The sequence below is a fragment of the Trichomycterus rosablanca genome, chromosome 22 (assembly GCF_030014385.1).
Source record: "Trichomycterus rosablanca isolate fTriRos1 chromosome 22, fTriRos1.hap1, whole genome shotgun sequence".
Classification (NCBI taxonomy): Eukaryota; Metazoa; Chordata; class Actinopteri; order Siluriformes; family Trichomycteridae; genus Trichomycterus; species Trichomycterus rosablanca.
In genome coordinates this window covers 9,450,165-9,478,038 of record NC_086009.1, presented here as the reverse complement: position 1 = coordinate 9,478,038, position 27,874 = coordinate 9,450,165, and the positions used below count along the sequence as shown (strand labels likewise).

At 38.8% G+C, this 27,874-nt stretch overlaps 1 protein-coding gene across 3 annotated transcripts; it reads left to right on the top strand.

Moving 5' to 3' along the window:
- Nucleotides 1-3,047: 3,047 nt before the first annotated feature.
- On the top strand, nt 3,048-27,586 carry selenow2a (selenoprotein W, 2a). 3 transcript variants are annotated; one of them, XM_063018689.1, is made up of 5 exons: nt 3,069-3,200; nt 9,255-9,352; nt 11,169-11,245; nt 13,014-13,119; nt 16,607-16,695. In XM_063018689.1, the coding sequence occupies exons 1-5, from the start codon at nt 3,172-3,174 to the stop codon at nt 16,633-16,635; spliced, it is 339 nt and encodes a 112-aa protein (XP_062874759.1). In that variant the 5' UTR covers nt 3,069-3,171; the 3' UTR covers nt 16,636-16,695. The 3 variants fall into 3 exon arrangements, with proteins under 3 accessions (XP_062874761.1, XP_062874759.1, XP_062874760.1); XM_063018691.1 differs by lacking the exons at nt 11,169-11,245; nt 13,014-13,119; nt 16,607-16,695 and adding exons at nt 27,053-27,129; nt 27,221-27,586 and having other exon boundaries at nt 3,048-3,200; XM_063018690.1 differs by lacking the exon at nt 13,014-13,119 and having other exon boundaries at nt 3,089-3,200; nt 16,607-17,091.
- Nucleotides 27,587-27,874: the final 288 nt, after the last annotated feature.

Here is a 27,874-nt window from a genome sequence, read left to right as displayed (position 1 = left end):
GCGAATAACATCACGGCTGTGATGATCTACGACACTCGCCTTCGGCTCGTGCCTGCGACCGAATCACAGCCGTGATGTTATGCGCGAACACACTCCCTCTCGTGTTCTATTGCTTAATCACAGCATCTCTCACATATAATGTTGTTGATTTAAAGTAAGTGTAATAACGACATGCATTCCGACACATTCGTCGTTTCACGTTCAACTTAAAACGAATTTATAAAGTTAATAAATTTATAGTAATAAATAAAGTTTACAGTAATAAACTGTGGTAACTATACAGATTAATAGAACAGAATTACTTACCTTAATTAATTTGCTCACAAACTGTGCAATCTGTATTCCGTTGTGGAAGCTCTTCAGAACTGTTGCGGGTTAGATGAGGTGTATTAAAAAAAAATTTTTTTTTTAAATAAAAAAAAAAAACACACGCGCACAGACCGGAAGTGCTTGTAAATTGAAAGCAACTTAATTATATAACTTATTATTTTTATATTCACACGAATAAAATAAGTAGATTTTATAGCATTTTTTAATAAGTAAAATTTACTCAAATAATATCCATAAATTCAAGAACTCAATTCCATTAAATAAATTTAACACAAAACATTTGTATAAAATCTACTGGACCACTGATTCATTTATTACAGTGCAGATGAAACCCACATGGACACAGGGAGAACATGCATAAAGGACCCTGGCTGTCCAGCTTTGGAATCAAACCCAAGCTTCCTGCGGCTCCAGCCCATGTGTCATAGTTTTGGGTTACATTAAGATTATTTGTGACTTTAATCGCTTAATTCATGCAGTCTGATTTTTATATATCCTGCAGACGAAACAGCTTAGCGTCGCAGTCAGTTTTAATTAGCTCATAATGCTCATTCTAATGCTGATAATCTGGGGAGTAAAATATTGAGTAAAATAGTGAATTTATGTGTAGAATACAAACAATAATCTAAGTACTTTTGGGGGAAATCGATTATTGTCAGTGTTTTAAGAGCATTATTAAAAGCAGATTAAGAAGCTGTTCAAGCTAGGGGACCTGACTGGGACGGGGTAATGACGTCACTGGCAGCTAGGCTAGTAGCGATAGCCTTCCATCTGCCATCATGTGTGTGTTCCATTTATTACTTAAGTTTATTACTGAAATAGTTATTAATTTTATTATTTAAATGGTTTGTTGCATCAAAAGGCTTATATCGCTGTACTTAAAATCGTAAAGCAAATGTAAATTTTCTTTAATACAAAAGTCTGTTTAGTCAAAATCAAAGCAACAATAATAATAATAATTAAACTGGGTATTTATGTTATTATTGATAATATTATAAATTATTACATATAAAATATTACATTAAATCTAATAATATGTACATATATTAGGATTCGTGATAGTAGTACTAGCAATTATTATTATTATTATTATATCACTGTATTCAAAATCGTAAAGCAAATGCAAATTTTCTTTAATAAAAATTTTATTTGTCTGTTTAGTCATAATAAAAGCAACAACAACAATGATTATAACAATAATAATAATAATAATAATAATAAACGGGGTGTTTATGTTAATATTAATAATATTATAAATTAATACATATAAAATATTACATTAAATCTAATAATATGTACTTGTAAAATATTAGAATGAGTGATAGTAGTACTAGTAATTAAGATGATTATTGTTGTTGTTGTTATATCACTGTTTAAAATTGTAAAGCAAATGCAAATTTTCTTTAATACAAATTTTATTTGTCTGTTTAGTCATAATAAAAGCAACAGTAACAATGATGATAATAATAACAACAATAATAATAAGAAAATGGGGTATTTACGTTATTATTGATAATATTATAAATTAATACATGTAAAAATATTAAAATAAATCTAATAATATGACATGTAAAATATTAGAATTAGTGAAAGTAGTACTAGTAATTATTGTTGTTGTTATATTACTGTATTTAAAATCTTAAAGCAAATGCAATTTATAATACATATTTTATTTGTCTGTTTAGTCATAATAAAAGCAACAACAATGATTATAATAATAACAACAATAATACTAATAATAAAATGAAATATTTACGTTATTATTGATAATATTATACATTAATACATGTAAAAATATTACATTAAATCTAATAATATGTACATGTAAAATATTGGAATTAGTAATAGTAGTACTAGTAATTATTATTGTTGTTGTTGTATCACTGTATTTAAAATCGTAAAGCAAATGCAAATTTTCTTTAATACAAATTTTATTCGTCTGTTTAGTCATAATAAAAATAACGATGATGATGATAATAATAAAACAGGGTATTTACGTTATTATTGTGTTGTGTTATAAACTAATACATGTAAAAATATTACATTAAATCTAATAATATGTACGTGTAAAATATTAGAATTAGTGATAGTAGTAGAAGTAATTGTATTATTATTTTTGTTGTTGTATCACTGTATTTAAAATCGTAAAGCAAATGCAAATTTTCTTTAATTCAAATTTTATTTGTCTGTTTAGTCATAATAAAAGCAACAACAATGATTATAATAAAATTGAGTATTTACGTTATTATTGATAATATTATAAATTAATACATGTAAAATATTACATTAAATCTAATAATATGTACATGTAAAATATTAGAATTAGTGATAGTAGTACTAGTAATTATTATTATTGTTGTTGTTATTATTATTATTATTTATTTTTATAAAATATTTAAAGGTCTCATGAATTACGTATTACTGGCTATATGTACAATAGTTACAATTATTATTATATTTATTATTCCTATAAAATAGAATCTGTATACTTTTTACTATTATTATATTTATTTATATATTTTATCTGTATTGTTATTTATTATTATTATTATTATTATTATTATTATTATTTTATTTACTGTGTGCGTGTGTAAAGAATCTCTTGCTCAATAGAAGGCGCCAGAGGATCAACTGCGGACCCGTCTAGCTGTGGCTGTGTCCAAAATCCTGCACTAGTCCCTACATAAGTGCACTAAAACATAATAAATTCCACCATTCACCCTCTAGAGTAGTGCACTTTGTATAAAAAACAAGTTATCGAAGATTTATCCTATGACGCATTGCGAAGTAACCTGCACCCAAACAACGTTAAACAATTAGCTAACGCTGTGCTGTGAGGAGATGGGTGTACAAATTCGAGTGGAATATTGGTAAGTTTCGATTTAAAAACGTCGACGTTAAAAATATGTTTATTTTCTACTAGGTTAACTCTGGTATTGCAAAACAATGCTAACTGCTTTAGCTGAAAGATGTGAACGTGTGTGCACTGGTGTCTGTTTAACTAGCTCGTTTCTGTGTTAGCATAACGCTAGCTAGCTGTTCACTGTATTCCGTACATTACTTTGTATGCAGTTTCACATACATTTAACGCTTTTCCTTGCGTTTATAATAAATGTGTGGCCTTAGTAGTAATAAACAATGCCAAACTGATTTTCCTCTTGTTTGTCCACCACGCAAACGTCTCTTATATAAGCAGGTTTAAGGTCATTATTACACTTGTAGGGGACATGTAAACTATATTCCCAAATTATGTTGACATTTAATTGTGAGCTTGTTGACATTACATTTCAAAACCTTCGGCATAAATATGGAGTTTTTCCAAACCCTTTACTGCGATAAAAGACCCACATAGAGAACCAAGTGCACGAACGTTCATGAAATTTCAATTTAAGCCCACTAGGTGGCGACACATGCACGATTCAAGTTACTGATAACTTATGTGATGTAAGTTATGATTTTTAAATTATGCATGCTATTCTGATGTTATAAAATTCTGTATCAGAAGTTGCATTTGTATATTCATCAATGTTAATATTATAAGTATTTTATATACACCGATCAGCCATAACATTAAAACCACCTCCTTGTTTTTACACTCACTGTCCATTTTATCAGCTCCACTTACCATATAGAAGCACTTTGTTGTTCTACAATTACTAACTGTAATCCATTTGTTTCTCTGCATGCTTTGTTAGCCCCCTGTCCTTCAATGGTCAGTAGGAGCCAGAGTAGGTATTATTTAGGTGGTGGATCATTCTCAGCACTGCAGTGACACTCGCATGGTGGTGGTGTGTTAGTGTGTGTTGTGCTGGTATGACTGGATAGGACACAGCGATGCTGATGGAGTTTTTAAACACCTCACTGTCCCTGCTGGACTGAAAATAGTCCACCAACCAAAAATATAACCAGCCAACAGTGCCCCGTAGGCAGCGTCCTTCGACCAACTCAAACAGCAGCAATAGATGAGCGATCGTCTCTGAATTTACATCTACAATGTAAACCAACTAGGTAGGAGTGTCTAATAGAGTGGACAGTGAGTGGACACAGTATTTAAAAACTCCAGCAGCATTGCTGTGTCTGATCCACTCATACCAGCACAACCCATACTAACTTTTTTAGAAATAAAAAACTAAAAAGTGGGGCGTGCAATATTATTCAGCCCTTTACTTTCAGTGCAGCAAACTCACTCCAGAAGTTCAGTGAGGATCTCTGAATGATCCAATGTTGACCTAAATGACTGATGGTGATAAATAGAATCCACCTGTGTGTAATCAAGTCTCCGTATAAATGCACCTGCTCTGTGACAGTCTCAGAGTTCTGTTTAAAGCGCAGAGAGCATCATGAAGACCAAGGAACACACCAGGCAGGTCCGAGATACTGTTGTGGAGAAGTTTAAAGCCGGATTTGGATACAAAAAGATTTCCCAAGCTTTAAACATCTCAAGGAGCACTGTGCAAGCGATCATATTGAAATGGAAGGAGTATCAGACCACTGCAAATCTACCAAGACCCGGCCGTCCCTCTAAACTTTCAGCTCAAACAAGGAGAAGACTGATCAGAGATGCAGCCAAGAGGCCCATGATCACTCTGAATGAACTGCAGAGATCTACAGCTGAGGTGGGAGACTCTGTCCATAGGACACAATCAGTCGTACACTGCACAAATCTGGCCTTTATGGAAGAGTGGCAAGAAGAAAGCCATTTCTCAAAGATATCTATAAAAAGTCACCTGGGAGACACACCAAACATGTGGAAGAAGGTGCTCTGGTCAGATGAAACCAAAATCGAACTTTTTGGCCACAATGCAAAACGTTATGTTTGGCGTAAAAGCAACACAGCTCATCACCCTGAACACACCATCCCCACTGTCAAACATGGTGGTGGCAGCATCATGGTTTGGGCCTGCTTTTCTTCAGCAGGGACAGGGAAGATGGTTAAAATTGATGGGAAGATGGATGGAGCCAAATACAGGACCATTCTGGAAGAAAACCTGTTGCAGTCTGCAAAAGACCTGAGACTGGGACGGAGATTTATCTTCCAACAAGACAATGATCCAAAACATAAAGCAAAATCTACAATGGAATGGTTCACAAATAAATGTATCCAGGTGTTAGAATGGCCAAGTCAAAGTCCAGACCTGAATCCCATCGAGAATCTGTGGAAAGAGCTGAAAACTGCTGTTCACAAACGCTCTCCATCCAACCTCACTGAGCTCGAGCTGTTTTGCAAGGAAGAATGGGCAAAAATTTCTGTCTCTCGATGTGCAAAACTGATAGAGACATACCCCAAGTGACTTGCAGCTGTAATCGCAGCAAAAGGTGGCGCTACAAAGTATTAACGCAAGGGGGCTGAATAATATTGCACGCCCCACTTTTCAGTTTTTTATTTCTAAAAAAAGTTTAAAATATCCAATAAATTTCGTTCCACTTCACGATTGTGTCCCACTTGTTGTTGATTCTTCACAAAAAATTGCAATTTCATATCGTTATGTTTGAAGCCTGAAATGTGGCAAAAGGTTGAAAAGTTTAAGGGGGCTGAATACTTTTGCAAGGCACTGTATAGGAATATATAAGGAAGGCCAGAAAGGGTTGCACTGTGTGATTATGGATCTAGGAAATGCTTCTGATAGGGTGCTGAGAGAGTTGTTGTGGTATTGTATGAGGAAATAAGAGTGGCAGAGAAGTTGTGAGGGTGCGGCCTGCTATGTATGAGGACAATGTAAAGGTGGTGAGATGTTCAGTAGGAATGACAGACAGTTTAAAGTTGAGGTAAGACTGCATCAAGGATCAGCTCTGAGCTCTGAATCCTTTACTGTTTGCAATGGTCATTGACAGGCAGATGGACACGGTTAGTGATTTGTAGCAAGAGTATACAGCAGATTGAGGAGAGCCTGGAGAGATGCAGGTATGCATTGAAAAGGGGGAATGAAAGTTGAATGGAGGCAGGTGTAAAATAGAGTATATGTGAATGAGAGGGAGGGTGGTGGAAGGGTGCAGTTGCAAGGAGTTGAGATGAAGGTGAGTTTAAATACTTGGAGTCAAGTGTACAAATTAATAGAGCGTATGATACAGAGGTGAAGAACAGAGTGCGGGCAGGGTGGAGTGGGTGTTGTAGGGTAGAAGGAGGAATTTGCGGTAGGGTGTTTATTTGCCCAAGTGGAGAGGAAATTTTACAAGACAGTACTGAGGCCTGCTATTCTGTATGGCTTAGAGGCATCGGCACTGACAGATCGACAGGAGACAGACTTGGTGGTGGCAGAGACGAAGACAATCTGATTCTTGTTCAGAGTGATGAGGATAGACAATATTAGGATGGAGTTTAACAGCGCAGGTTGTGTGTTTTGGAGACCAAGGAGGCACTTGTGAGATGGTTTGGGCATGTAGGAGGAGGGTGAAAATTGAAGAGAAGGCTGCTAAAGATGGAGCTGCCAGGCAGGAGAAAGAGACGAAGTTAGGTTTGCCAGTGGTTGGGATGACGGAGGAAAATGTTCAGAACCAGGCAGAATGGAGATGAATGGTCTACTGTGGTAACTATCAAAAACTGCCAAAACATAAGCAGTCTGGGCATATGCTGTGGCACTCCAAATTGTGGTCAGGTACATTTTGTTTGCTGTAATTCTTCTTAAGATCTGTTTAGAGCTCAATTTTAATTTATTGGACATAGTTTGAAAAGCCACACATCGAGGACTGTAAGGACTCGCAATCTATACTGCACTGTCAGGACAGTAACAAGAAATAAAGTCCAAGGAACTGCATAAATCAGGGCAATGATATCAAATATTATTTAAGGCTTTAAAATTGATTTTGTAGAAGCCCAGCACAACCTTAAACCTAAAGTTTGCCATCTGGGCAAGAAGTGATCCTGTGGTCCTGTGCACAGACAGAACTCTGCAACACTAAATCAGGCCTTTATGGCAAACGTGAGACGGAAGCTTTCGTTAAAACGGCTCATTTGTATTGTGCAAATCTGCATGTAAATGACTCTGGCATGAGGCGGGAGGTTTTCTGGTCTGTGTCAAAAAATGAGTGCATTGGACAGCAAGCACTATGTCTGGAAGCATCACATTACGGAGGTGCTTCTCAGTGTCAAGGACAGGGATACTGATAAGAATTAAATGACTGATAAATGCAGCCAAATACAGGAACATCCTTGGAGAAACCCTCCTCCAGAGTGTGCACAAATTCAGACTAAGGTGACCGTTCAATTCTGAATATGGCAATGGAGCAAGTCTCTTAATGTTTGTGAGTGGCACTGCCAAAGCTCTGATTAAATCCCCAAGAAACGTACGTAAAGAGACTCTCCACAGATGCTTACCATTTAGTCTGGAAGGATCGGCCATGAGGAATTTGATCAATCTAGGCGTGCAGAGCTTGTGCAGATGTGTTCAAGAAGATTTGTTTGTGAATTTGGGTGGCACGGTGGCTTGGTGGGTAGCACTGTCGCCTTACAGCAAGAAGGCCCTGGGTTTGATCCCCGGGTGGATCGGTCCGGGTCCTTTTTGTGTGGAGTTTGCATGTTCTCCCCGTGTCCGCTTGGGTTTTCTCCCACTGTCCAAAAACATGCAAGTGAGGTGAATTGGAGATACAATATTGTGACATTAAAGTCTTGAACTGATGAATCTTGTGTAACCAGTGATTACCTGTCTTGTCATAAATGTAACCAAAGTGTGTAAAACATAACGTTAAAATCCTAATAAATAAATAAACAGTTAGTGACTTTTGGTGTGTAAAAATGCTTTCGAAATCCTCTGTATATTTTTTGGCTTTGGTAGCTTTTTTAGTTTATATTGAAGTACAGAGTCAAGGGGCATTGTGTCAGAAGTGTGTTTCAGTTTTTAAATGTAGGTAAAGCCTAACCTTATGATTATTAAATTAACATAACGTTGGAAGCTGCGATAATAGACCTACATAGAACATTCATGAGATTTCAATTTAAGCCCAATAGGTGGCGACACATGCACGATTCAAGTTACTGATAAATTGAACCCAGTGAGGTTCTTTGGAACTGTTGGAAACTACACTATATTGCCAAAAGTATTCGCTCGTCTGCCTTCACACGCATATGAACTTGAGTGACGTCCCATTCTTAATCCATACGGTGTAATATGATGTCGGCCCACCCTTTGCAGCTATAACAGCTTCAACTCTTCTGGGAAGGCTTTCCACAAGGTTTAGGAGTGTGTTTATGGGAATTTTTGACCATTCTTCCCGAAGCGCATATCTGAGTTCAGACGAGATGTTGGACGAGAAGGCCTGGCTCACAGTCTCCGCTCTAATTCATCCCAAAGGTGTTCTATCGGGTTGAGGTCAGGACTCATGAAAGGTTGAAGGTTGGGAGCATGAAATTGTCCAAAATCTCTTGGTATGCTGAAGCGTTAAGAGTTCCTTTCACTGGAACTAAGGGGCCAAACCCAACTCCTGAAAGACAACCCCACACCATAATCCCCCCTCCACCAAACTTCACATTTGGCACAATGCAGTCAGACAAGTACCGTTCTCCTGGTAACTGCCAAACCCAGACACGTCTATTAATGGAAGCCAAGTGGATCATTTAGGATCATTTAGGGTCTGGCCAAACACAGAATAGGCAATGACTAATATTAACTTGTCATGACTCATACGTGCCCATGCTTGGCATGGCTTTAATAAATTTAAATTTTTTTGTGTTTATACAGCCATAGATCAACCCAATAAATAATACAACTTATTCCATAATGTTTCATTGTTTTGATAGAAATCATTGAGCAGATGGTTTTAAAACCATTAGGGTCCAACAAGATCAGTTACTTTTTAAAGAATAATACATTAAAAGCCCCTCCTGATGATTAGCTCCTCACATTTGCTTATATAGATCATTTGAAAATCAGGTTTGTACAGTGTTTAGTTGCCCACAGTTAATCAAATGTCTCTTCTCTGGTTTCTTTTAGTGGCGGATGAGGCTACGAGCCCCGCTATCAGGAGCTTAAGCGAGTCGTCATCGCTGAGTTCCCTGAGGCGGAGGTGTCTGGCTTTGTTGGTAGACAAGGTAAGAATACTTCCCTAGCTGTTCATTGCAACTTTTACCTGTTATGATTGAAATATTTAAGAGATGCAGGGGAAAATCCAAGTGGTCAGGTGGCACAGTGGTTTATTACGCTAGCCCACCACCACTTGGGTCTGGGTTTGAATCTCAGCAGTGCTGTCGGCCAGCCGGGCGTCTTTGGCAATGTCTAAGGAGAGGGGTGGATGAAGCTATCAAGGTTCCAGTTCATCCCAAAAGTATTCAATACGGTTGAGGAGAAGGCTTTGTGCAGGCCACTTGTGTTCGTGTTCGTCCACATTAAACTGAACTTTGCTTTATGCATAGAGACACAGTGATGCCAGAGCTTTGCCACTTTGATCTAGAGCAACTCACAATTGTGACCAAGTGCAATTCCAGCAATTGAGGGTTACAGACCTTGCTCAGGGGCTCAACAATGGCAAATTGATGGTGGTGGGGCTTTACCCAGCAACCTTCTGATTACTAGTCCAGTATCTTAACCTTAAAATATGAAATAGGGATATTAAGAAATTACAGATTAACCCACGCCATAGAGATGGCTCTAAATACAGGGCTTATAATGGCGATAAAACAGTCAGTGTTGTTGGTCAAGACGGTCATTTAAATTAATTTCCAGCAGCTGATGATGTGAAGTGACAGACCGGCAGACACATGAGGTATATAATTCAGACCGATTTGAGACGCACGCCAGTTGACTATTACATAATCGCCTAGTGGAATAGCACTTCCGTTTGAATTCAAACACAAGAAAACATTATTTTTTAAATCATGAATGACAGCCATTGCGTATTAAAATCACAAACACAAGCTGTTCAGCACCAGTAGGGTGTCAGACCGCACGTTAAAACTGCATGTTGATCTATGGAGGCATTTTTTATATTTTATGCATATTTTACATCATCAAACTGCTTATCTTATAATAATAAGCATCATCTTAATAACGATACTAATGCTGTCAATATTCACTGACTAGGCGTAACATTATGACCACTGACAGGTGAAGTGAATAACTGATTATCTTATCACAGCCAGTGTTACTGGGTGGAATCCATTAGGCAGCAAGTGAACATTTTATCCTCAAAATTGATGTGTTAGAAGCAGAAAAATGGGCAAATGTAAGTATTTGAGCCAGTTTGACAAGGGCCAAATTGTGATGGCTAGACGACTGGATCAGAGCATCTCCAAAACTGCAGCTCTTGTGGGGTGTTCCCAGTCTGCAGTGGTCAGTATCTGTCAAAAGTGGTCCAAGGAAGGAACAGTGGTAAACCGCCGACAGGGTCATGGGCGGCCAAGGCTCATTGATGCACCTGGGGAGAGAAGGCTGGCCCGCACGGTCCGATCCAACAGACAGGCTACTGTAGCTCAAATTGCTGAAGAAGTTAATGCTGGTTCTGATAGAAAGGTGTCAGAATACACAGTGCATCACAGTTTGCTGCGTATGGGGCTGCATACCCGCAGACCAGTCAGTTAGGAAGGTGGTCATAATGTTACGACTAAGCGGTGTACTTTCTGCATCACTATTTGTTTTTTATTAGCATGTTTAGTTAGCAGTTTACATTCTGAATGCAGAACTATTTCTGCTCACAATGTTTCTGTTCATCTTACTATTCTTTAAGACATTCACTTTATTATGCTGTTTTTATCAATAAAGCATAAGTGATGTATTTTAACAAGTTTATTCATTAATGGTTAACCGTTAACTAATGATGCTTGGATGTCTGTTAAATTAACAAAAGGCAAATTTGGCCAAATTATTAAAGAAATGTTGATATTTACTGCGTGTTCTACTTCTCTGTTGCAGGTAGCTTTGAGATTGAGATAAGTGGACAGCTGATCTTCTCAAAGCTAGAAACCAGTGGTTTCCCTTATGAAGACGATGTAAGTATATTAACAGACCTTCTTTATATTTGTTGGATATAGATTCTACCAAACCACAACTCGCAGCTAAATTATTATAAACGCTTTAGCACAACAGCCAGAGATGCCATGTAGGCCTGCAAAAAGTTTAGCCGAGCCTGACAAAAGGGTAAAATTAAACAACACATTGACTGGTAATAAAAACTGACCCTAACCTTGTGTTTTCAAAACTTTAAAAAATTAGTCAGGATTGAGACTTTTAAACAGTAGAATATCCCAAAATGTTTAGCTTTAAGCTCCAAGTTATTTTTCTGTTGCATTTGTGTGTGTAGTTATTTTCACTTAAATAGAGATTACATGCGCCCAGATGGCGCGGCAGGATATTCCGCTATTCCGGCAGGATATTCCGAACTCCTCGGTTCGAAACTCGGCATTGCCACCGGTTGGCTGGGTGCTATCTACCGGGCATAATTGGCAGTGCCTGCGTCAGAACTATTTCTTCTAGGGTGGGATGACCGGACTATGTGGATGGGGTCTTCAAACTCTGTGTAAGGACCCTGATCGGCAGATAGAAAGGCGCCTGTGCAGAGTGCATAGGTGTTAAAGGGTTCCGCTTGCAATAAGGCGTGAGCAGCAATATACCCACCTTGACTGTAATCAGGGATCCCCCAGCAGCGGAAGACAAATTGACTACACTAAATTGGGGGGGGATGGGAGAAAAAAAATTACAACTGGGCATGCCAACAGTCTTCACCTTTATCTGTATTTACTGTCATTTTTTAACCCAAGTAATTGTTCAATAAAAAAGTTGTTGCACACAAGGCAGCAGCAATAATAACGGCCAAAAAAGTGGTTGATATGAATACATCTCAGCAGTGCTAGTACCAAGTCAACAGTTCATGATACAATCCTTAAAAAAATATCCTTAAAAAAAAAGTATCCTTAAAAAAAACAGAACCAATACTAGTAGGGCGGCATGGTAGCCTCACAGCAAAAAGGTCCTGGGTTTGATCTCCGGGTGGTGCAGTCTAAGTTTTTTTTTTTTTTGTGGAGTTTGCATGTTCTCCCCATGTCTGCATGGGTTTAATCCAGGAGCTTCGGTTTCCTCCCCGTGCGAACTGTAAATCTTGTGTAATGAGTAACTACCATTCCTGTCATGGATATAACCAAAGTGTAAAACATGACGTTAAAATCCTAATAAACAATAAATCAATAATAGTATCAAATCAACTCCAAACTGTCTTATTATAATTTTTGTATATCTAATTATTAACAGAGCTGGAAATATGTGAAGTAAAACCCCTATTGGTGTCAGAACAGCAGAAAAATGGTAAACTTAAGGACTTATTTTGGACAGCTAACGAGGTTTAAGCTCTCATCAGTATAAGAGTAGAAAAGAGATTTTAGCATTTAAAACGAAAACATATGAAACAGTTTCCCTGACAATAAACAAGCCTACAGGAAATAAAGAAAGACCATGACGGCTGCAGTGGGACAAACCGCTCCTGTTGTTGTTACTGCTACTATTTGTTTACAGTTACCGTGGTGTATTGGCTCTTAGGAGAATGCCATCACCAACTTTCAAACCACCCAACACCAGACTGCTTTCATGAGTGCAATTGTTGTCCTTTAACAGTTAAAAATGAACAATAGCTTATCAGGTAGGACACAGATAGTTTTGGGTATGGATACTGTATTGTACTGTAGAGTACCGTGTTTTGGAAAAAGGCCTATAACGTATAATGCAGATTAAAAAGGTCCATCAGTTAATCCTTTATTTAAATTACAGATCCCTACACACACCAGAGCACAGACTGGTTATTTAACGTTTACCCACAATCCTCTGGCAAATCAAATGACTTTATTGGCACGTCACATTAACACAGGTGTGAAAGGTGAGTGAAAATCTTAGGTGCATAGTCCCTCACAGTTGCAATACACATTCATTACAAAAAAATATACACGTTAACTTACATAAACTAGCACCATTTGTTCAATATATACAGGTATTGATTAAATACTATTTATGTACAGATGTACAAAAATTATGAAATGGGAATGATTAATATAAATATATAAAATTTTGAATAATAAGTCTGAGATGAATTATATGAATTATACAAGGTATGTGTGCAGGTGTGGTGGATACCTTTTATAGAAGGTGTGGCGCCATTCTAATCTGATCGAAATGCATTTATATTATTTAAAATAACACGCACTAAGATCACAAACGGAAGTTGTTTTGTGCCAGTATGAATGTCAGTGATATTTTTTGGAAATTCATGTATATTCTTGTATATTTATAACAATCTCACATAACAATATGCAACCAATAGATGTCTGGACTTTTAAGAGGTCAATATGGGCGGCTCGGTGGGTAGAACTGTCACCTCACAGCAAGAAGGTCCTGGTTTCGATTTTCAGGTGGAGCGGTCCAGGTCCTTTCTGTGAAAAGTTTGCATGTTCTCCCCGTGTCTGTGTGGGTTTCCTCTGGGAGCTCCGGTTTCATGACTTTGTTTGACATTGAACTTGAACCAATGAATCTTGTTTACGGCAGTTAGCCTAGTGGTTAACAAACTGGACTAGTAATCGAAAGGTCACTGGTTCAAGCCCCACTGGTTCCAGTCCCACCACTGCCAGGCTTCCACTGTTGGGCCCTTGAGCAAGGCCCTCAACCCTCAATTGCTTAGACAATAAACTGTGACAGTACTGTAAGTCGCTTTGGATAAAGGCTAAATGCCGAAAATGTAAATGTGTACCGAGTAAGTATAGTGGACCCTTGAGTTACGAGCGGTTTACCATACGAACATTTCGGGTTACGAACAATCTTTTTCAACTTGACGTACGAACAAATTTCAGATTACGAACAGAAATTCGCGAAACACGTGACATCACGAACAAGTTGACTCCAACCGTCTCTCTCTCTCTCTCTCTCTGGCAACATAAGTGAGTACACCCCACAGTGAACATGTCCAAATTGTGCCCAAATGTGTCGTTGTCCCTCCCTGGTGTCATGTGTCAAGGTCCCAGGTGTAAATGGGGAGCAGGGCTGTTAAATTTGGTGTTTTGGGTACAATTCTCTCATACTGGCCACTGGATATTCAACATGGCACCTCATGGCAAAGAACTCTCTGAGGATGTGAGAAATAGAATTGTTGCTCTCCACAAAGATGGCCTGGGCTATAAGAAGATTGCTAACACCCTGAAACTGAGCTACAGCATGGTGGCCAAGGTCATACAGCGGTTTTCCAGGACAGGTTCCACTCGGAACAGGCTTCGCCAGGGTCGACCAAAGAAGTTGAGTCCACGTGTTCTGCGTCATATCCAGAGGTTGGCTTTAAAAAATAGACACATGAGTGCTTCCAGCATTGCTGCAGAGGTTGAAGACGTGGGAGGTCAGCCTGTCAGTGCTCAGACCATACGCCGCACACTGCATCAACTCGGTCTGCATGGTCTTCATCCTAGAAGGAAGCTGACGCACAAGAAAGCCTGCAAACAGTTTGCTGAAGACAAGCAGTCCAAGAACATGGATTACTGGAATGCCCTGTGGTCTGATGAGACCAAGATAAACTTGTTTGGCTCAGATGGTGTCCAGCATGTGTGGCGGCGCCCTGGTGAGAAATACCAAGACAACTGTATCTTGCCTACAGTCAAGCATGGTGGTGGTAGCATCATGGTCTTGGGCTGCATGAGTGTTGCTGGCACTGGGGAGCTGCAGTTCATTGAGGGAAACATGAATTCCAACATGTACTGTGACATTCTGAAACAGAGCATGATCCCCTCCCTTCGAAAACTGGGCCTCATGGCAGTTTTCCAACAGGATAACGACCCCAAACACAACCTCCAAGATGACAACTGCCTTGCTGAGGAAGCTGAAGGTAAAGGTGATGGACTAAACCCAATTGAGCACCTGTGGCGCATCCTCAAGTGGACGGTGGAGGAGTTCAAGGTGTCTAACATCCACCAGCTCCGTGATGTCATCATGGAGGAGTGGAAGAGGATTCCAGTAGCAACCTGTGCAGCTCTGGTGAATTCCATGCCCAGGAGGGTTAAGGCAGTGCTGGATAATAATGGTGGTCACACAAAATATTGACACTTTGGGCACAATTTGGACATGTTCACTGTGGGGTGTACTCACTTATGTTGCCAGCCATTTAGACATTAATGGCTGTGTGTTGAGTTATTTTCAGAAGACAGTAAATCTACACTACTATACAAGTTGTACACTGACTACTCTAAGTTATATCCAAGTTTTATTTCTATAGTGTTGTCCCATGAAAAGATATAATAAAATATTTGCAGAAATGTGAGGGGTGTACTCACTTTTGTGATACACTGTATATATACATATATACATACATACATACAGTGAGCGAATATTCGGACAGCGAACAGTGTTTTTTCTGTGTTTTCTTTATATTTTGTAAAATTCAGTATTAAAATGTCCCCAGAGAAGGTGCAGAGAAACTGCAGTGGTGAAAAAATGAAAAAAAAAATCACTATTTGTTGTGTTGTATAATTACTCCTGCCAGTAGCTGTCACTGTGTATCAGACAGAGGGGGCAGTGAGTGAGAGAGAGGAAGGAAGTTGCTGAGTAAAGTATTCTTTCTTTCGTGCAATTACACCTACAAAATACAACACTATTGAAATAAAGAAGGAGATAATAGAGAAATATGAGAGTTATTGTTGTTTCTGGTAGATACATTTTATAATAATAAAAAAAAAGAAGGAAATTTATTATGGTGTATGGTACAGCACATGTATTGTACTGAAATGTGGTGTGGTGTGTTTCTATGTACAGTACAGTACTACTACTGTTTATTATTGTTTATTACAGTAATGTCTATTCTATCATTTAAGATTTAAGGGAAAATATACTTGTATTTATGACAAAGACATTAGAAAGGTTAGGTAAGGGGGTGGTTTGGGAGGACTGGCACGGATTAATTCTATTTACATTATTTCTTATGGGAAAAATAGGTTTAACTAATGAACATTTTGACTTAAGAACAGCCCTTTGGAGCCAATTAAATTCGTAAGTCAAGGGTCTACTCTACCTGTCCTGTCATATATGGAACCAAAGTGTGTAAAGCATGACGTTAAAATCCTAAAAAATAAATGAGAGGTCAATATACATCACTGCTGCACATGATCTCATAAAAATATATATATTTTTTTATGAGAAAATCACTTGGATAGCATAATGATTTATACGCACTTACAGAACTACCTTGTATAAATAACCCAAGATGTGAGAAAAGGGGTTCGGGTTAGTACACTGGCCAAAAAGAGCTACTGTACCAAGTTATATTTAATTATTAGGCACTGCCAATGTCCTTTCCCTCCACTGTTAAGCTATGTGTTCTTTGTTTCTCTCTCTAGGTCATGGGTGCTATTCAGAAAGCTCATGATGGCAAACCATTGGAGAAGATCACCAAGAGTCAGCCTCCGTGTGTCATCCTCTAAACCCTTAACACTGGACCCTTATTACCAAAGCAGCAACCGCTCACCTTTTATGTTGCTGCGTTAGTCTCCTCAGTCCTGTGCTTCTAGTGTGGTGCTTTTTGGACTTTAATGATTATTGTAGCTAAAATCTTAAAGGTTACAGTATGAAGCTTCCAGTCCAGGCTCGCCAAAACCAGGAGCACAGACAGCAGGAGACACCCAAGTGGAAAAGAAAGGGGTTTATATTTTCTAAAAGTAACTAATCAGGTCACATTGGTTTTCTGTGTTAACTCAATTAATGTGTATTTTAGAGAGCTAGACAACGCCATGGCCAAACCGTCGTTTTTATTATCCGGTCCGATTGCCTTAACAGGGTGCTTGACTAAAATGAATGATGTGTCTAATAAAAACGAATTTGAGTACATGAGCTTTCTATTTCTGCCTTAATGTGTTAACATAATGTAAACCGACAGTGATAATAAACATAAATTGTAGTGTTAGCAATGTAGTGTTAGTGAAGAATTAAAATAGGCCATGGTACTATATTAATAGTGGAATCAAATCAAAGAAAATCTGTTAATAAAACATGTTTTTAAAACTTTGACTACAGAATAAACATCATGCTTTTGATTATTTTTTTTATTTATTTATTTATCGGATTACTCCTTTTGTATTATAGTAATTAAAGTACTGTGCACTGTACAGTGAATAAGTGAGTTAGGATTTCTATTATCAGGGACTATAGAGCAGTGGTCCCCAACCACCGGGCTGTGGACCAGTACCGGACCGCAGAAAAAGAATAAATATTAGTAGAGATGTAACGATGCACCACAAGACAGTTAAAAATCGGTGCACATGTGCCACGATTTGAATTGGTGATTCATGTAAAATGAATCGATATTCACTTTAAACAGCAGAGGGCACTGGCGCTATTTACCGTACCTGGTTGACATCACTACACAGAGTTGTACAGGATATTTCAGCCAAATTTATTTATGTGAGGATACTTCTCTACTCTACTTATTTTGATATTACAATACCAGGTGTTTTTGTCCCCAATCATGACTAGGTGGGAGCAGCATCTTGTTGTAGTGAAAAAGGCTCAGGATACACACTGATTTTCCATTCTATAGTTATTATATTTTAAAGCCCCCGTGGGTCCATGAAATTAAATCTTATATGAAACTGGTTTGTGGTGCAAAAAAGGTTGGGGACTGCTGCTCTAGAGAACGTACACCGATCAACCATAACATTAAAACCCACCTCATTGTTTCTACACTCACTGTCCATTTTATCAGCGCCACTTACCATATACAGGTCCTTCTCAAAAAATTAGCATATTGTGATAAAGTTCATTATTTTCCATAATGTAATGATAAAAATTAAACTTTCATATATTTTAGATTCATTGCACACCAACTGAAATATTTCAGGTCTTTTATTGTTTTAATACTGATGATTTTGGCATACAGCTCATGAAAACCCAAAATTCCTATCTCAAAAAATTAGCATATTTCATCCGACCAATAAAAGAAAAGTGTTTTTAATACAAAAAAAGTCAACCTTCAAATAATTATGTTCAGTTATGCACTCAATACTTGGTCGGAAATCCTTTTGCAGAAATGACTGCTTCAATGCGGCGTGGCATGGAGGCAATCAGCCTGTGGCACTGCTGAGGTGTTATGGAGGCCCAGGATGCTTCGATAGCGGCCTTAAGCTCATCCAGAGTGTTGGGTCTTGTGTCTCTCAACTTTCTCTTCACAATATCCCACAGATTCTCTATGGGGTTCAGGTCAGGAGAGTTGGCAGGCCAATTGAGCACAGTAATACCATGGTCAGTAAACCATTCACCAGTGGTTTTGGCACTGTGAGCAGGTGCCAGGTCGTGCTGAAAAATGAAATCTTCATCTCCATAAAGCTTTTCAGCAGATGGAAGCATGAAGTGCTCCAAAATCTCCTGATAGCTAGCTGCATTGACCCTGCCCTTGATAAAACACAGTGGACCAACACCAGCAGCTGACATGGCACCCCAGACCATCACTGACTGTGGGTACTTGACACTGGACTTCAGGCATTTTGGCATTTCCTTCTCCCCAGTCTTCCTCCAGACTCTGGCACCTTGATTTCCGAATGACATGCAAAATTTGCTTTCATCCGAAAACAGTACTTTGGACCACTGAGCAACAGTCCAGTGCTGCTGTTTCTGGTTCAAAAGTGGCTTGACCTGGGGAATGCGGCACCTGTAGCCCATTTCCTGCACACGCCTGTGCACGGTGGCTCTGGATGTTTCTACTCCAGACTCAGTCCACTGCTTCCGCAGGTCCCCCAAGGTCTGGAATCGGCCCTTCTCCACAATCTTCCTCAGGGTCCGGTCACCTCTTCTCGTTGTGCAGCGTTTTCTGCCACACTTTTTCCTTCCCACAGACTTCCCACTGAGGTGCCTTGATACAGCACTCTGGGAACAGCCTATTCGTTCAGAAATTTCTTTCTGTGTCTTACCCTCTTGCTTGAGGGTGTCAATGATGGCCTTCTGGACAGCAGTCAGGTCGGCAGTCTTACCCATGATTGCAGTTTTGAGTAATGAACCAGGCTGGGAGTTTTTAAAAGCCTCAGGAATCTTTTGCAGGTGTTTAGAGTTAATTCGTTGATTCAGATGATTAGGTTAATAGCTCGTTTAGAGAACCTTTTCATGATATGCTAATTTTTTGAGATAGGAATTTTGGGTTTTCATGAGCTGTATGCCAAAATCATCAGTATTAAAACAATAAAAGACCTGAAATATTTCAGTTGGTGTGCAATGAATCTAAAATATATGAAAGTTTAATTTTTATCATTACATTATGGAAAATAATGAACTTTATCACAATATGCTAATTTTTTTAGAAGGACCTGTAGAACAGACCTGGGCATTGTACGGCCCGCGTGAGGTTCGAGGCAATTAAAAATCAGACGTAAATAAATGTACAAACATGCAATACAACAGGATTGATTTTGACGGGAGCGCTGTGTCTTTAAATATCCGTAAGTTTCGTTTTACGTGTGTGAGAGTGTATCAGCTTCACCGTAATGCGAACACAACTGAGTGTGACTGACGGTTGAGTTTTTAACAAGACGTGAACTTCTGAAGTATTTATGTACTGAAGTCAGGTGTAAAGCTGTTTAACGATCACACTTTAGGGTTTAAATCGCTGTTATGGTACTAAACAGAAAAATACAAGAACATGAACGATGCAGAGCGTCACACCTGAAGCTTCACTAACTAAACTGCAAAAGCAACAAGGACTTTTTATAAAGTTTAACACGTCCAGAACTGAAGCAGTCAGGACCAGCTTTGTGATTTTAAAAAGAATATCCAACAGTAACAAAGGACTGAAAAACAAATGTGGTAATTAGACTCAAAACAAAATAGTTTAAAAACCTGCACATTTGTTCACATTTGTTTTTTGTTTTTTTGTTTTTTATTTGTTTAAAAAGTAAAATAATGTTGATGTTTTTTCTCTGCCTACTTCTAATTTTCTGATTGTAACATCTAAACATTAACAACTTATTAGAACTGTACAATTTACTGCTTCTCATAAAGAGTGGGCAGTTGTAGCCTAATAATAATAATAATACATTTTATTTATAACGCACTTTACATTTGAAAACAAATCTCAAAGTGCTACAGAAAAAGAGTAATAAAAAAAAACATGAAATATAAAACAAATATAAACAGCATTATGAGACATACATCATAAAATCAGCTGTTATCTAACAGTCTTATCTTAAGCCTAGTGCTTAAGGTATTGGACTAGTAAATACAAGGTCGCTGGTTCAAGCCCCTCCACTGCCAGGTTGCTGCTTTTGGGCCCTTGAGCAAGGCCATTAACCCTCAATTGCTCAGACTGTATACTGTAACTGTAATGTAAGTCGCTTTGGATAAAGACGTCAACGCTAAATGCTGAAAATGTAATGTAAATGTAAATAAAGAGATAAAATTAATATTGAGCAGAATTAAGTTCACCCTATTGGTCCGGCCCTCCACAACAGTCCCAGTTTCTTATGTGGCCCCTTGGAAAATTTAATTGCCCACCCCTGATATAGAAGCACTTTCTGTTCTACAAGTACTAACTGTAGTCCTTCTGTTTCTCTGCATGCTTTGTTAGCCCCCTTTCATGCTGTTCTTCAATGGTCAGGACTCTCCCAGGATCAGGTGTGTTAGTGTGTGTTGTGCTGGTATGAGTGTATCAGACACAGCAGCGCTGCTGGAGTTTTTAAATACCGTCTCCACTCTATTAGACACTCCTACCTAGTTGGTCCACCTTGCAGATGTAAAGTCAGAGACGATCACTCATCTATTGCTGCTGTCACTTCTAGACCTTCATCAGTGGTCACGGGACACTGCTCACGGAGCGCTGCTGTGTCTGATCCACTCATACCAGCACAACACACACTAACATGTCAGTGTCACTGCAGTGCTGAGAATGATCCACCATCCAAATAATACCTGCTCTGTAGTGGTCCTGTGGGGGTCCTGACCATTGAAAAACAGGGTGAAAGCAGGCTAAAAAAGTATGTAGAGAAATAAATGGACTACATTCAGTAATTGTAGAACTATAAAGTGCTTCTATATGGTAAGTGGAGCTGATAAAATGGACAGTGAGTGGTTTTAATGTTATGCCTGGTTGGTGTATAATGCTTATATAAAGTTCTGAACACCTTACAAGTACTCGCTGTGCAATCCTGATTCTGTAACTGCTGTTCAGTTTCTTTAATGAATTAATTTGATAATGCTTTAAACAATGTTTGAAGATGGATTTAAATGTAGTGTCTGTTACAATTGCAAATATTGTAATTGGCGCAGTGGTAAAATACGCTGGCACACCAAAGCTGACATTTCGAACTCGTCGGTTCGAAACTCAGCTCTGCCCACCCTGGGCCGGACCGGGTTTCTCATAACTGGTGCAATTATGACCTCAGACCTGCGCAGAGTTGAGAGTTGCTCTATATGCACAAGGCTGATCCGCATACGAACTTGCCTCGGCTACTTTTCACGTGTCGGAGGGGGCGTGTGTCAATTGTGAAGCTCCTCAGTCAGCAGTGGAGGGCTGTATCAGTAGAGGTGAAGTGTAACGCAATCAAGGTAATTGGATACGACTAGATGCTTCTCGTCCTTGGTTCTCTAAATTGAAGTTCAAAATTCTTTTTTGAAGTATGCTATTTTAGCTTTTAACAGAGGCCCTAAAATGCTGTTGTATCTTGCTCTTTTTTTTTTTATATATATAAAGACTGGCTCAGGAACATGACATATTGAACTCAATTGTACCCACCAATCCATCAATAATACCTATGTTTACACCAAAGTGCAAACAATGTTATAACCTACTAACTGTTCAAATAAAAATGTATTAAATGGTCATCCCGGAGAGTGCTGCTTTTATAATCCTGATAAGGGTCAGCTGCACAGGAAGGGTAAAACAGTTTTAAAAGCATTTACAGCTGTGTAGAAACAAGGAGGTGGTTTTAATGTTATGGCTGATTGGTGTATATATACACTATATTGCCAAAAGTATTCACTCGTCTGCCTTCACACGCGTATGAACTTGAGTGACGTCCCATTCTTAATTTAGTTTAATATGATGCCCACCCTTTGCAGCTATAACAGCTTCAACTCTACTGGGAAGGCTTTCCACAAGGGTTAGGAGTGTGTTTATGAAGCGCATTTGTGAGTTCAGACACTGATGTTGGATGAGAAGGCCTGGCTCGCAGTCTCCATTCTAATTCATCCCAAAGGTGTTCTATCGGGTTGAGGTCAGGACTCTGTGCAGGCCAGTCAAGTTCTTCCACACCAAACTCGCTCATCCATGTCTTTATGGACCTTGCTTTGTGTACTGGTGCGCAGTCACCGTTCTCCTGGCAACCGCCAAACCCAGACTCGTCTATCGGATTGCCAGATGGAGAAGCATGATTTGTCACTCCAGAGAACACGTCTCCACTGATCTAGAGTCCAGTGGTGGCGTGCTTTACACCACTGCATCCGATGCTTTGCATTGCGCTTGTTGATGTAAGGCTTGGATGCAGCTGCTTGGCCATGGAAACCCACTCCATGAAGCTCTCTACACACTGTTCTTGAGCTAATCTGAAGACCACATGAAGTTTGGAGGTCTGTAGCGATTGAAAGTCGGCGACCTCTGCGCACTATGCGCCTCAGCGTCCGCTAACCCCGCTCTGTCATTTTACGTGGTACCACTTCGTGGCTGAGTTGCTGTCATTCCCAATCGCTTCCACTTTGTTATAATACCACTGACAGTCAACTGTGGAATATTTAGTAGTGAGGAAATTTCAGGACTGGACTTGTTGCACAGGTGGCATCCTATCACGGTACCACGATGAAATATACTGAGCTCCTGAAAGCGACCCATTCTTTCACTAATGTTTGTAGAAGCAGTCTGCATGCCTAGGTGCTTGGTTTTATACACCTGTGGCCATGGAAGAGATTGGAACACCTGAATTCAATTATTTGGATGGGTGAGTAAATACTTTTGGCAATATAGTGTATATATACACTGATCAGCCATAACATTAAAACCACCTCCTTGTTTCTACACACATTGTCCATTTTATCAGCTCCACTTACCATATAGAAGCACTTTGTACTTCTACAATTACTGACTAGTCCATCTGTTTCTCTGCATACTTTTTTAGCCCCTTTTCATGCTGTTCTTCAATGGTCAGGACTAATAGAGTGGACATTGAGTGGACACGGGTCATTGCAGTGCTGAGAATAATCCACCACCTAAATAATACCTGCTCTGTGGTGGTCCTGGGAGAGTCCTGATCATTGATGAACAGCATGAAAGGGGGCTAACAAAGCCTGCAGAGAAACAGATGGACTACAGTCAGTAATTGGTAATCAGTAAACAGAGCAGAATAGAATTTATGCTTTATGTTTGTTTAGCTGTATTTATGCTTGGAAAAAATGCTGAAATTCTGGTTTATAATAATCACCCGCATAATACTGATGTACAGATCACAACTCTGAGAAGAACATTCTTCATAAACGTTTTCAGAACTGTCATGATGAACAAACCAAAAAGCTCTAACCCTGTTTGTCAGTGCAGGGAGGAGTAGCAGGTGGAATGGGTGGGGTTACACTGTCTCACCTGAGAATGACTCAGCAGCTACCTGGCAATAAAAGCAGATGAAAACATTGCGTGATTTTTAGAGCTCAGTAAAGAGGAGTAGAAGAGAGGTAAAAGCTGAACGTACTGAAGGAGGAAAATGGTCGTGAAAGTAAAAGTCGAATACTGGTAAGTGAAATCTCTTGATTTATATTTGACTGAGGCTGTTTGAAAACCTCAGATTTAATTCTAGCCAACAACCATACAAGTAAAAAAAATAAAAAACCTTTATTAAAATACTGTTATACAAGTACAAACTGTACTATTCTTAAGAAGTATAGTGGTGTATAGAATTGTTTATGTGAAAATACTGGTTGTTACTTTTACTTATTTATTAGGATTTTAACGTCATGTTTTACCCTTTGGTTACATTCATGTTACACGAGATTCATCAGCTATGGACAATTTTGTATCTCCAATTCACCTCACTTGCATGTCTTTGGACTGTGGGAGTAAACCGGAGCTCCCGGAGGGAACTCACACAGACACAGGGAGAACATGCACCAGCCTGGACCCAGACCACCCCACCTGGGGAACAAACCCAGGACCTTCTTGCTGTGAGGCAATCTAATAACATTATGACCTTCCTAATATTGTGTTGGTCCCCCTTTTGCTGCCAAAACAGCCCTGACCCATCAAGACATGGTTCTACTAGACCCATGAAGGTGTGCTGTGGTATCTGGCACCAAGATGTTAGCAGCAGATCCTTTAACTCCTGTTAAGTTGCGAGGTGGGGCCTCCATGGATCGGAGTTGTTTGTCCAGCACTTTCCACAGATGCTCGATTGGATTGAGATCTGAGGAATGTCCTTGGACCACTTTTAATAGATTCTGACCACTGCAGAACACCGCACAAGAGCTGCAGTTTTGGAGACCCAGTTGTCTAGCCATCACAATTTGGCCCTTGTCAAACTCGCTCAAATATATATGCTCGCCCAGACATCAACTTTGAGGATAAAATGTTCACTTGCTGCCTCATATATCCCACCTACTAACAGGTGCCATGATGAAGAAATAATAAGTGTTATTCACTTCACCTGTCAGTAGTCATAATGTTATGACTGGTCGATGTATACACCCAATTTAAAATATTCACCTCTCATTTATATAGCTCATCATATAAAAAGTAAAAACCATGAGGGCATACATTGAAAGGAAAATAATCCATGGCAGGGTTGTGTGATTTGGCTCAGCTTCAAGTGATGTTTTGGAACGTTCACAAGACAAGTTGCTCCCTGTTACTTAGATCATATTAGCATAATATTTTATTTTATTACCAGTTTTCTCATGATGAAAAACATTTGATTGTCAAATTCAGTAAATAACATACATTTTTGGCAAAATCAAATATTATTTTGAGCATGACATCTAGCCAACGATCATTTTAAAAGATTTAAATACACTTTTTACTGTTATACAGATGCGAACTGTACTATAGTTTATAGTCTAGAAAGTATAGTGGTGTATAGAATTGTTTATAAATTGTTTATGTGAAAATAATGGTTGTTACTTAGTGTTAAATTACCACAGAATATTGTACCTAATGTAAAATATTTACTTTTTTATTATTTTTTTTCTTTTTATATAATCTTTTATTATATAAAAAGTAAAAGCACAAAGGGCATATATTAAATGATTACAAAAAATAATAAAATATATATTATTATATAATAATATAATATATATTATTATAAATATATTATTATATTATATTAACAATTGTTCGTTTTGTTTACCAGTGGTAGCTGAGGCTACGACCGGCACTTCCTGAGACTTAAGCAGGTCATCGGGACTAAAGTTCCTGATGCAGCTGTGTCTGGCTCTGTGGGAAGAAGAGGTAACTTTGAGGATAATGCCAGTATGATCATGGTCATAGCTGGTCATGGTCATGTATTACAGATGCCAAAGCTGAAGTGTTAGTGTTGTTTTAACAGGATAAATACAACAGATCAAACTAAAACATAATACAAAAATACAAAAATGTTGGTTATTAATTAGTTAATATAATTAGAAAATGCAGTATTAATTTTTACAGCTTAAAATGTACTTAATACCCAAGAAAGATAAGACAAACTGATTAACCCAATTTAATTAATACATATGATAAATAACAATACAGGTAGTATTATTTATAAATACTGTACGTTGAAGGGTAACTCATGTGACTTTGAAAACATGCCAAAGACCAAGGGTGCAAGCTTAAGCTGAACGCCGTGATCTTCGATCTTTCAGACGGCACTGCATCAAGAACCGCCCCTCAACAATAGCTGATATAACCACATGGGTGAGGGATTACTTTGGCAAAACTACAATACAGAGTTACGTACATGCTCAAATGCCACTTAAAACTTTACTGTGCAAAAAAGAAGCCTTATGTTAACCATGTCCAGAAGTGGTGTCGACTTCTCGGGGCTCTGAGGTATCTAGGATGGACCATCACATGTGGAAACATGTATTGTGGTCGGATGAATCAGTATTCCAGGTCTTTTTTTGGAAAAAATGGATGCTGTGTGACTGGACCAAAGACAAAAAGGACCATCCAGACTGTTATCAGCAACAAGTCCAAAAGCCAGGGTCTGTCATGGTATGGGGCTGTGTCAGTGCCCTTGGCAAAGGTCATTTACACTTCTGTGATGGCAGCATTAATGCAGAAAAGTACATTGAGATCTTAGAGCAACATGTGCTTCCTTCAAGACATCATCTTTTCCAGGGATGTCCATGCATTTTTCAACAAGACGATGCAAAACCACATGCTACACACATTACAAAGTCATGGCTGCGTAAGAAGTCCTGACCTGTCCCCAATAGAGAATGTGTGGAGAATTTTGAAAGGAAAAATGCGACACTGACGACCCCGTACTGTTGCAAATCTTAAGACGTGTTTGCAGGAAGAATGGGACAAAATAAAAGCTGAAGCACTAAGTCACTTGGTATCCTCGGTGCCAAAACGTCTTTTAAGTGTGGTGAAAAGGAATGGAAACCTTACAAAGTGGTAAATGCTTTACTGTCCCAAGTTTTTTTGTTTTGTTTTTTGGAATGTGTTGCAGGCCTGAAATGCAGGAATGGATGTTTATTAATAAATGAAACATGAAATATCTCAGGTTCATCCTGTCTGCAATGAAATAAAAGCCAATGTTTTTTATTATTTGCATTTGCCATGCTGTCCCAACTTTTTCTAATTTGGGGTTGTAAAGTATCAATGATTTTTTTTTCTTTTTCTTTAGGATGTTTTGAGGTTGAAATCGATGGCCACCTTGTGTTCTCCAAACTAGAGTGTGGTGGATTTCCCTATGAGGACGATGTAAGTGAGAGTATTATTATATCTAATCTAAGTTACTGGGGTGAAATTCTGTATGATTGCTCTACTCACTTCAGTTTCTCGATCTGTTCAGGTGGTGGCTGCTGTCCTCCAGGCTCAGAACGGCAAGCCGGAGAAGATCACAAGGAGCTGTAAATCTTGTGTGATCTCCTAAACTGTAGATGATCTGGCGTCCCTGTTGTCCTCTCTGATCCTGACTGGGTGTTTTGGGACTTACATGATTGCTATAGCTGAAATGGTGAAAGGTTATAGTATGATGCGTTCAGTCTAAAGCACCCTACTGCAGGAGAAGAGAGACAGGGGGACGCTGTTATGTACAGAACAGCAGGGCTAGATTGGATTTGGTTTTAATGGTCTAAATTTGAATTGGTCCTTCCTATTATGCAAATTTGTTGGGTACCAGATGCAAATTTTCAATTAACAATTTAGTTCAATAAATGCATGTACAAACAGGTTTGTCTTTGATTGTGTGTGTTTTTGTGTATATATGGGGGGTATAGGCTAAAACACTTTGTTTACATTGGGTGGGATTGCCGTAGGGGATTCCTCATAACTGATGCAATTACGACCTCTGCTGGCAGACCGATGGCGCCTGTGCTGTGGTTCCTGGCACCAAGATGTCAGCAGCAGATCCTTTAACTCCTGTAAGTTGTGAGGTGGGGCCTCCATGGATCGGATTGTTTGTCCAGCACATCCCACAGATGCTCGATTGAATTGAGATCTGAGG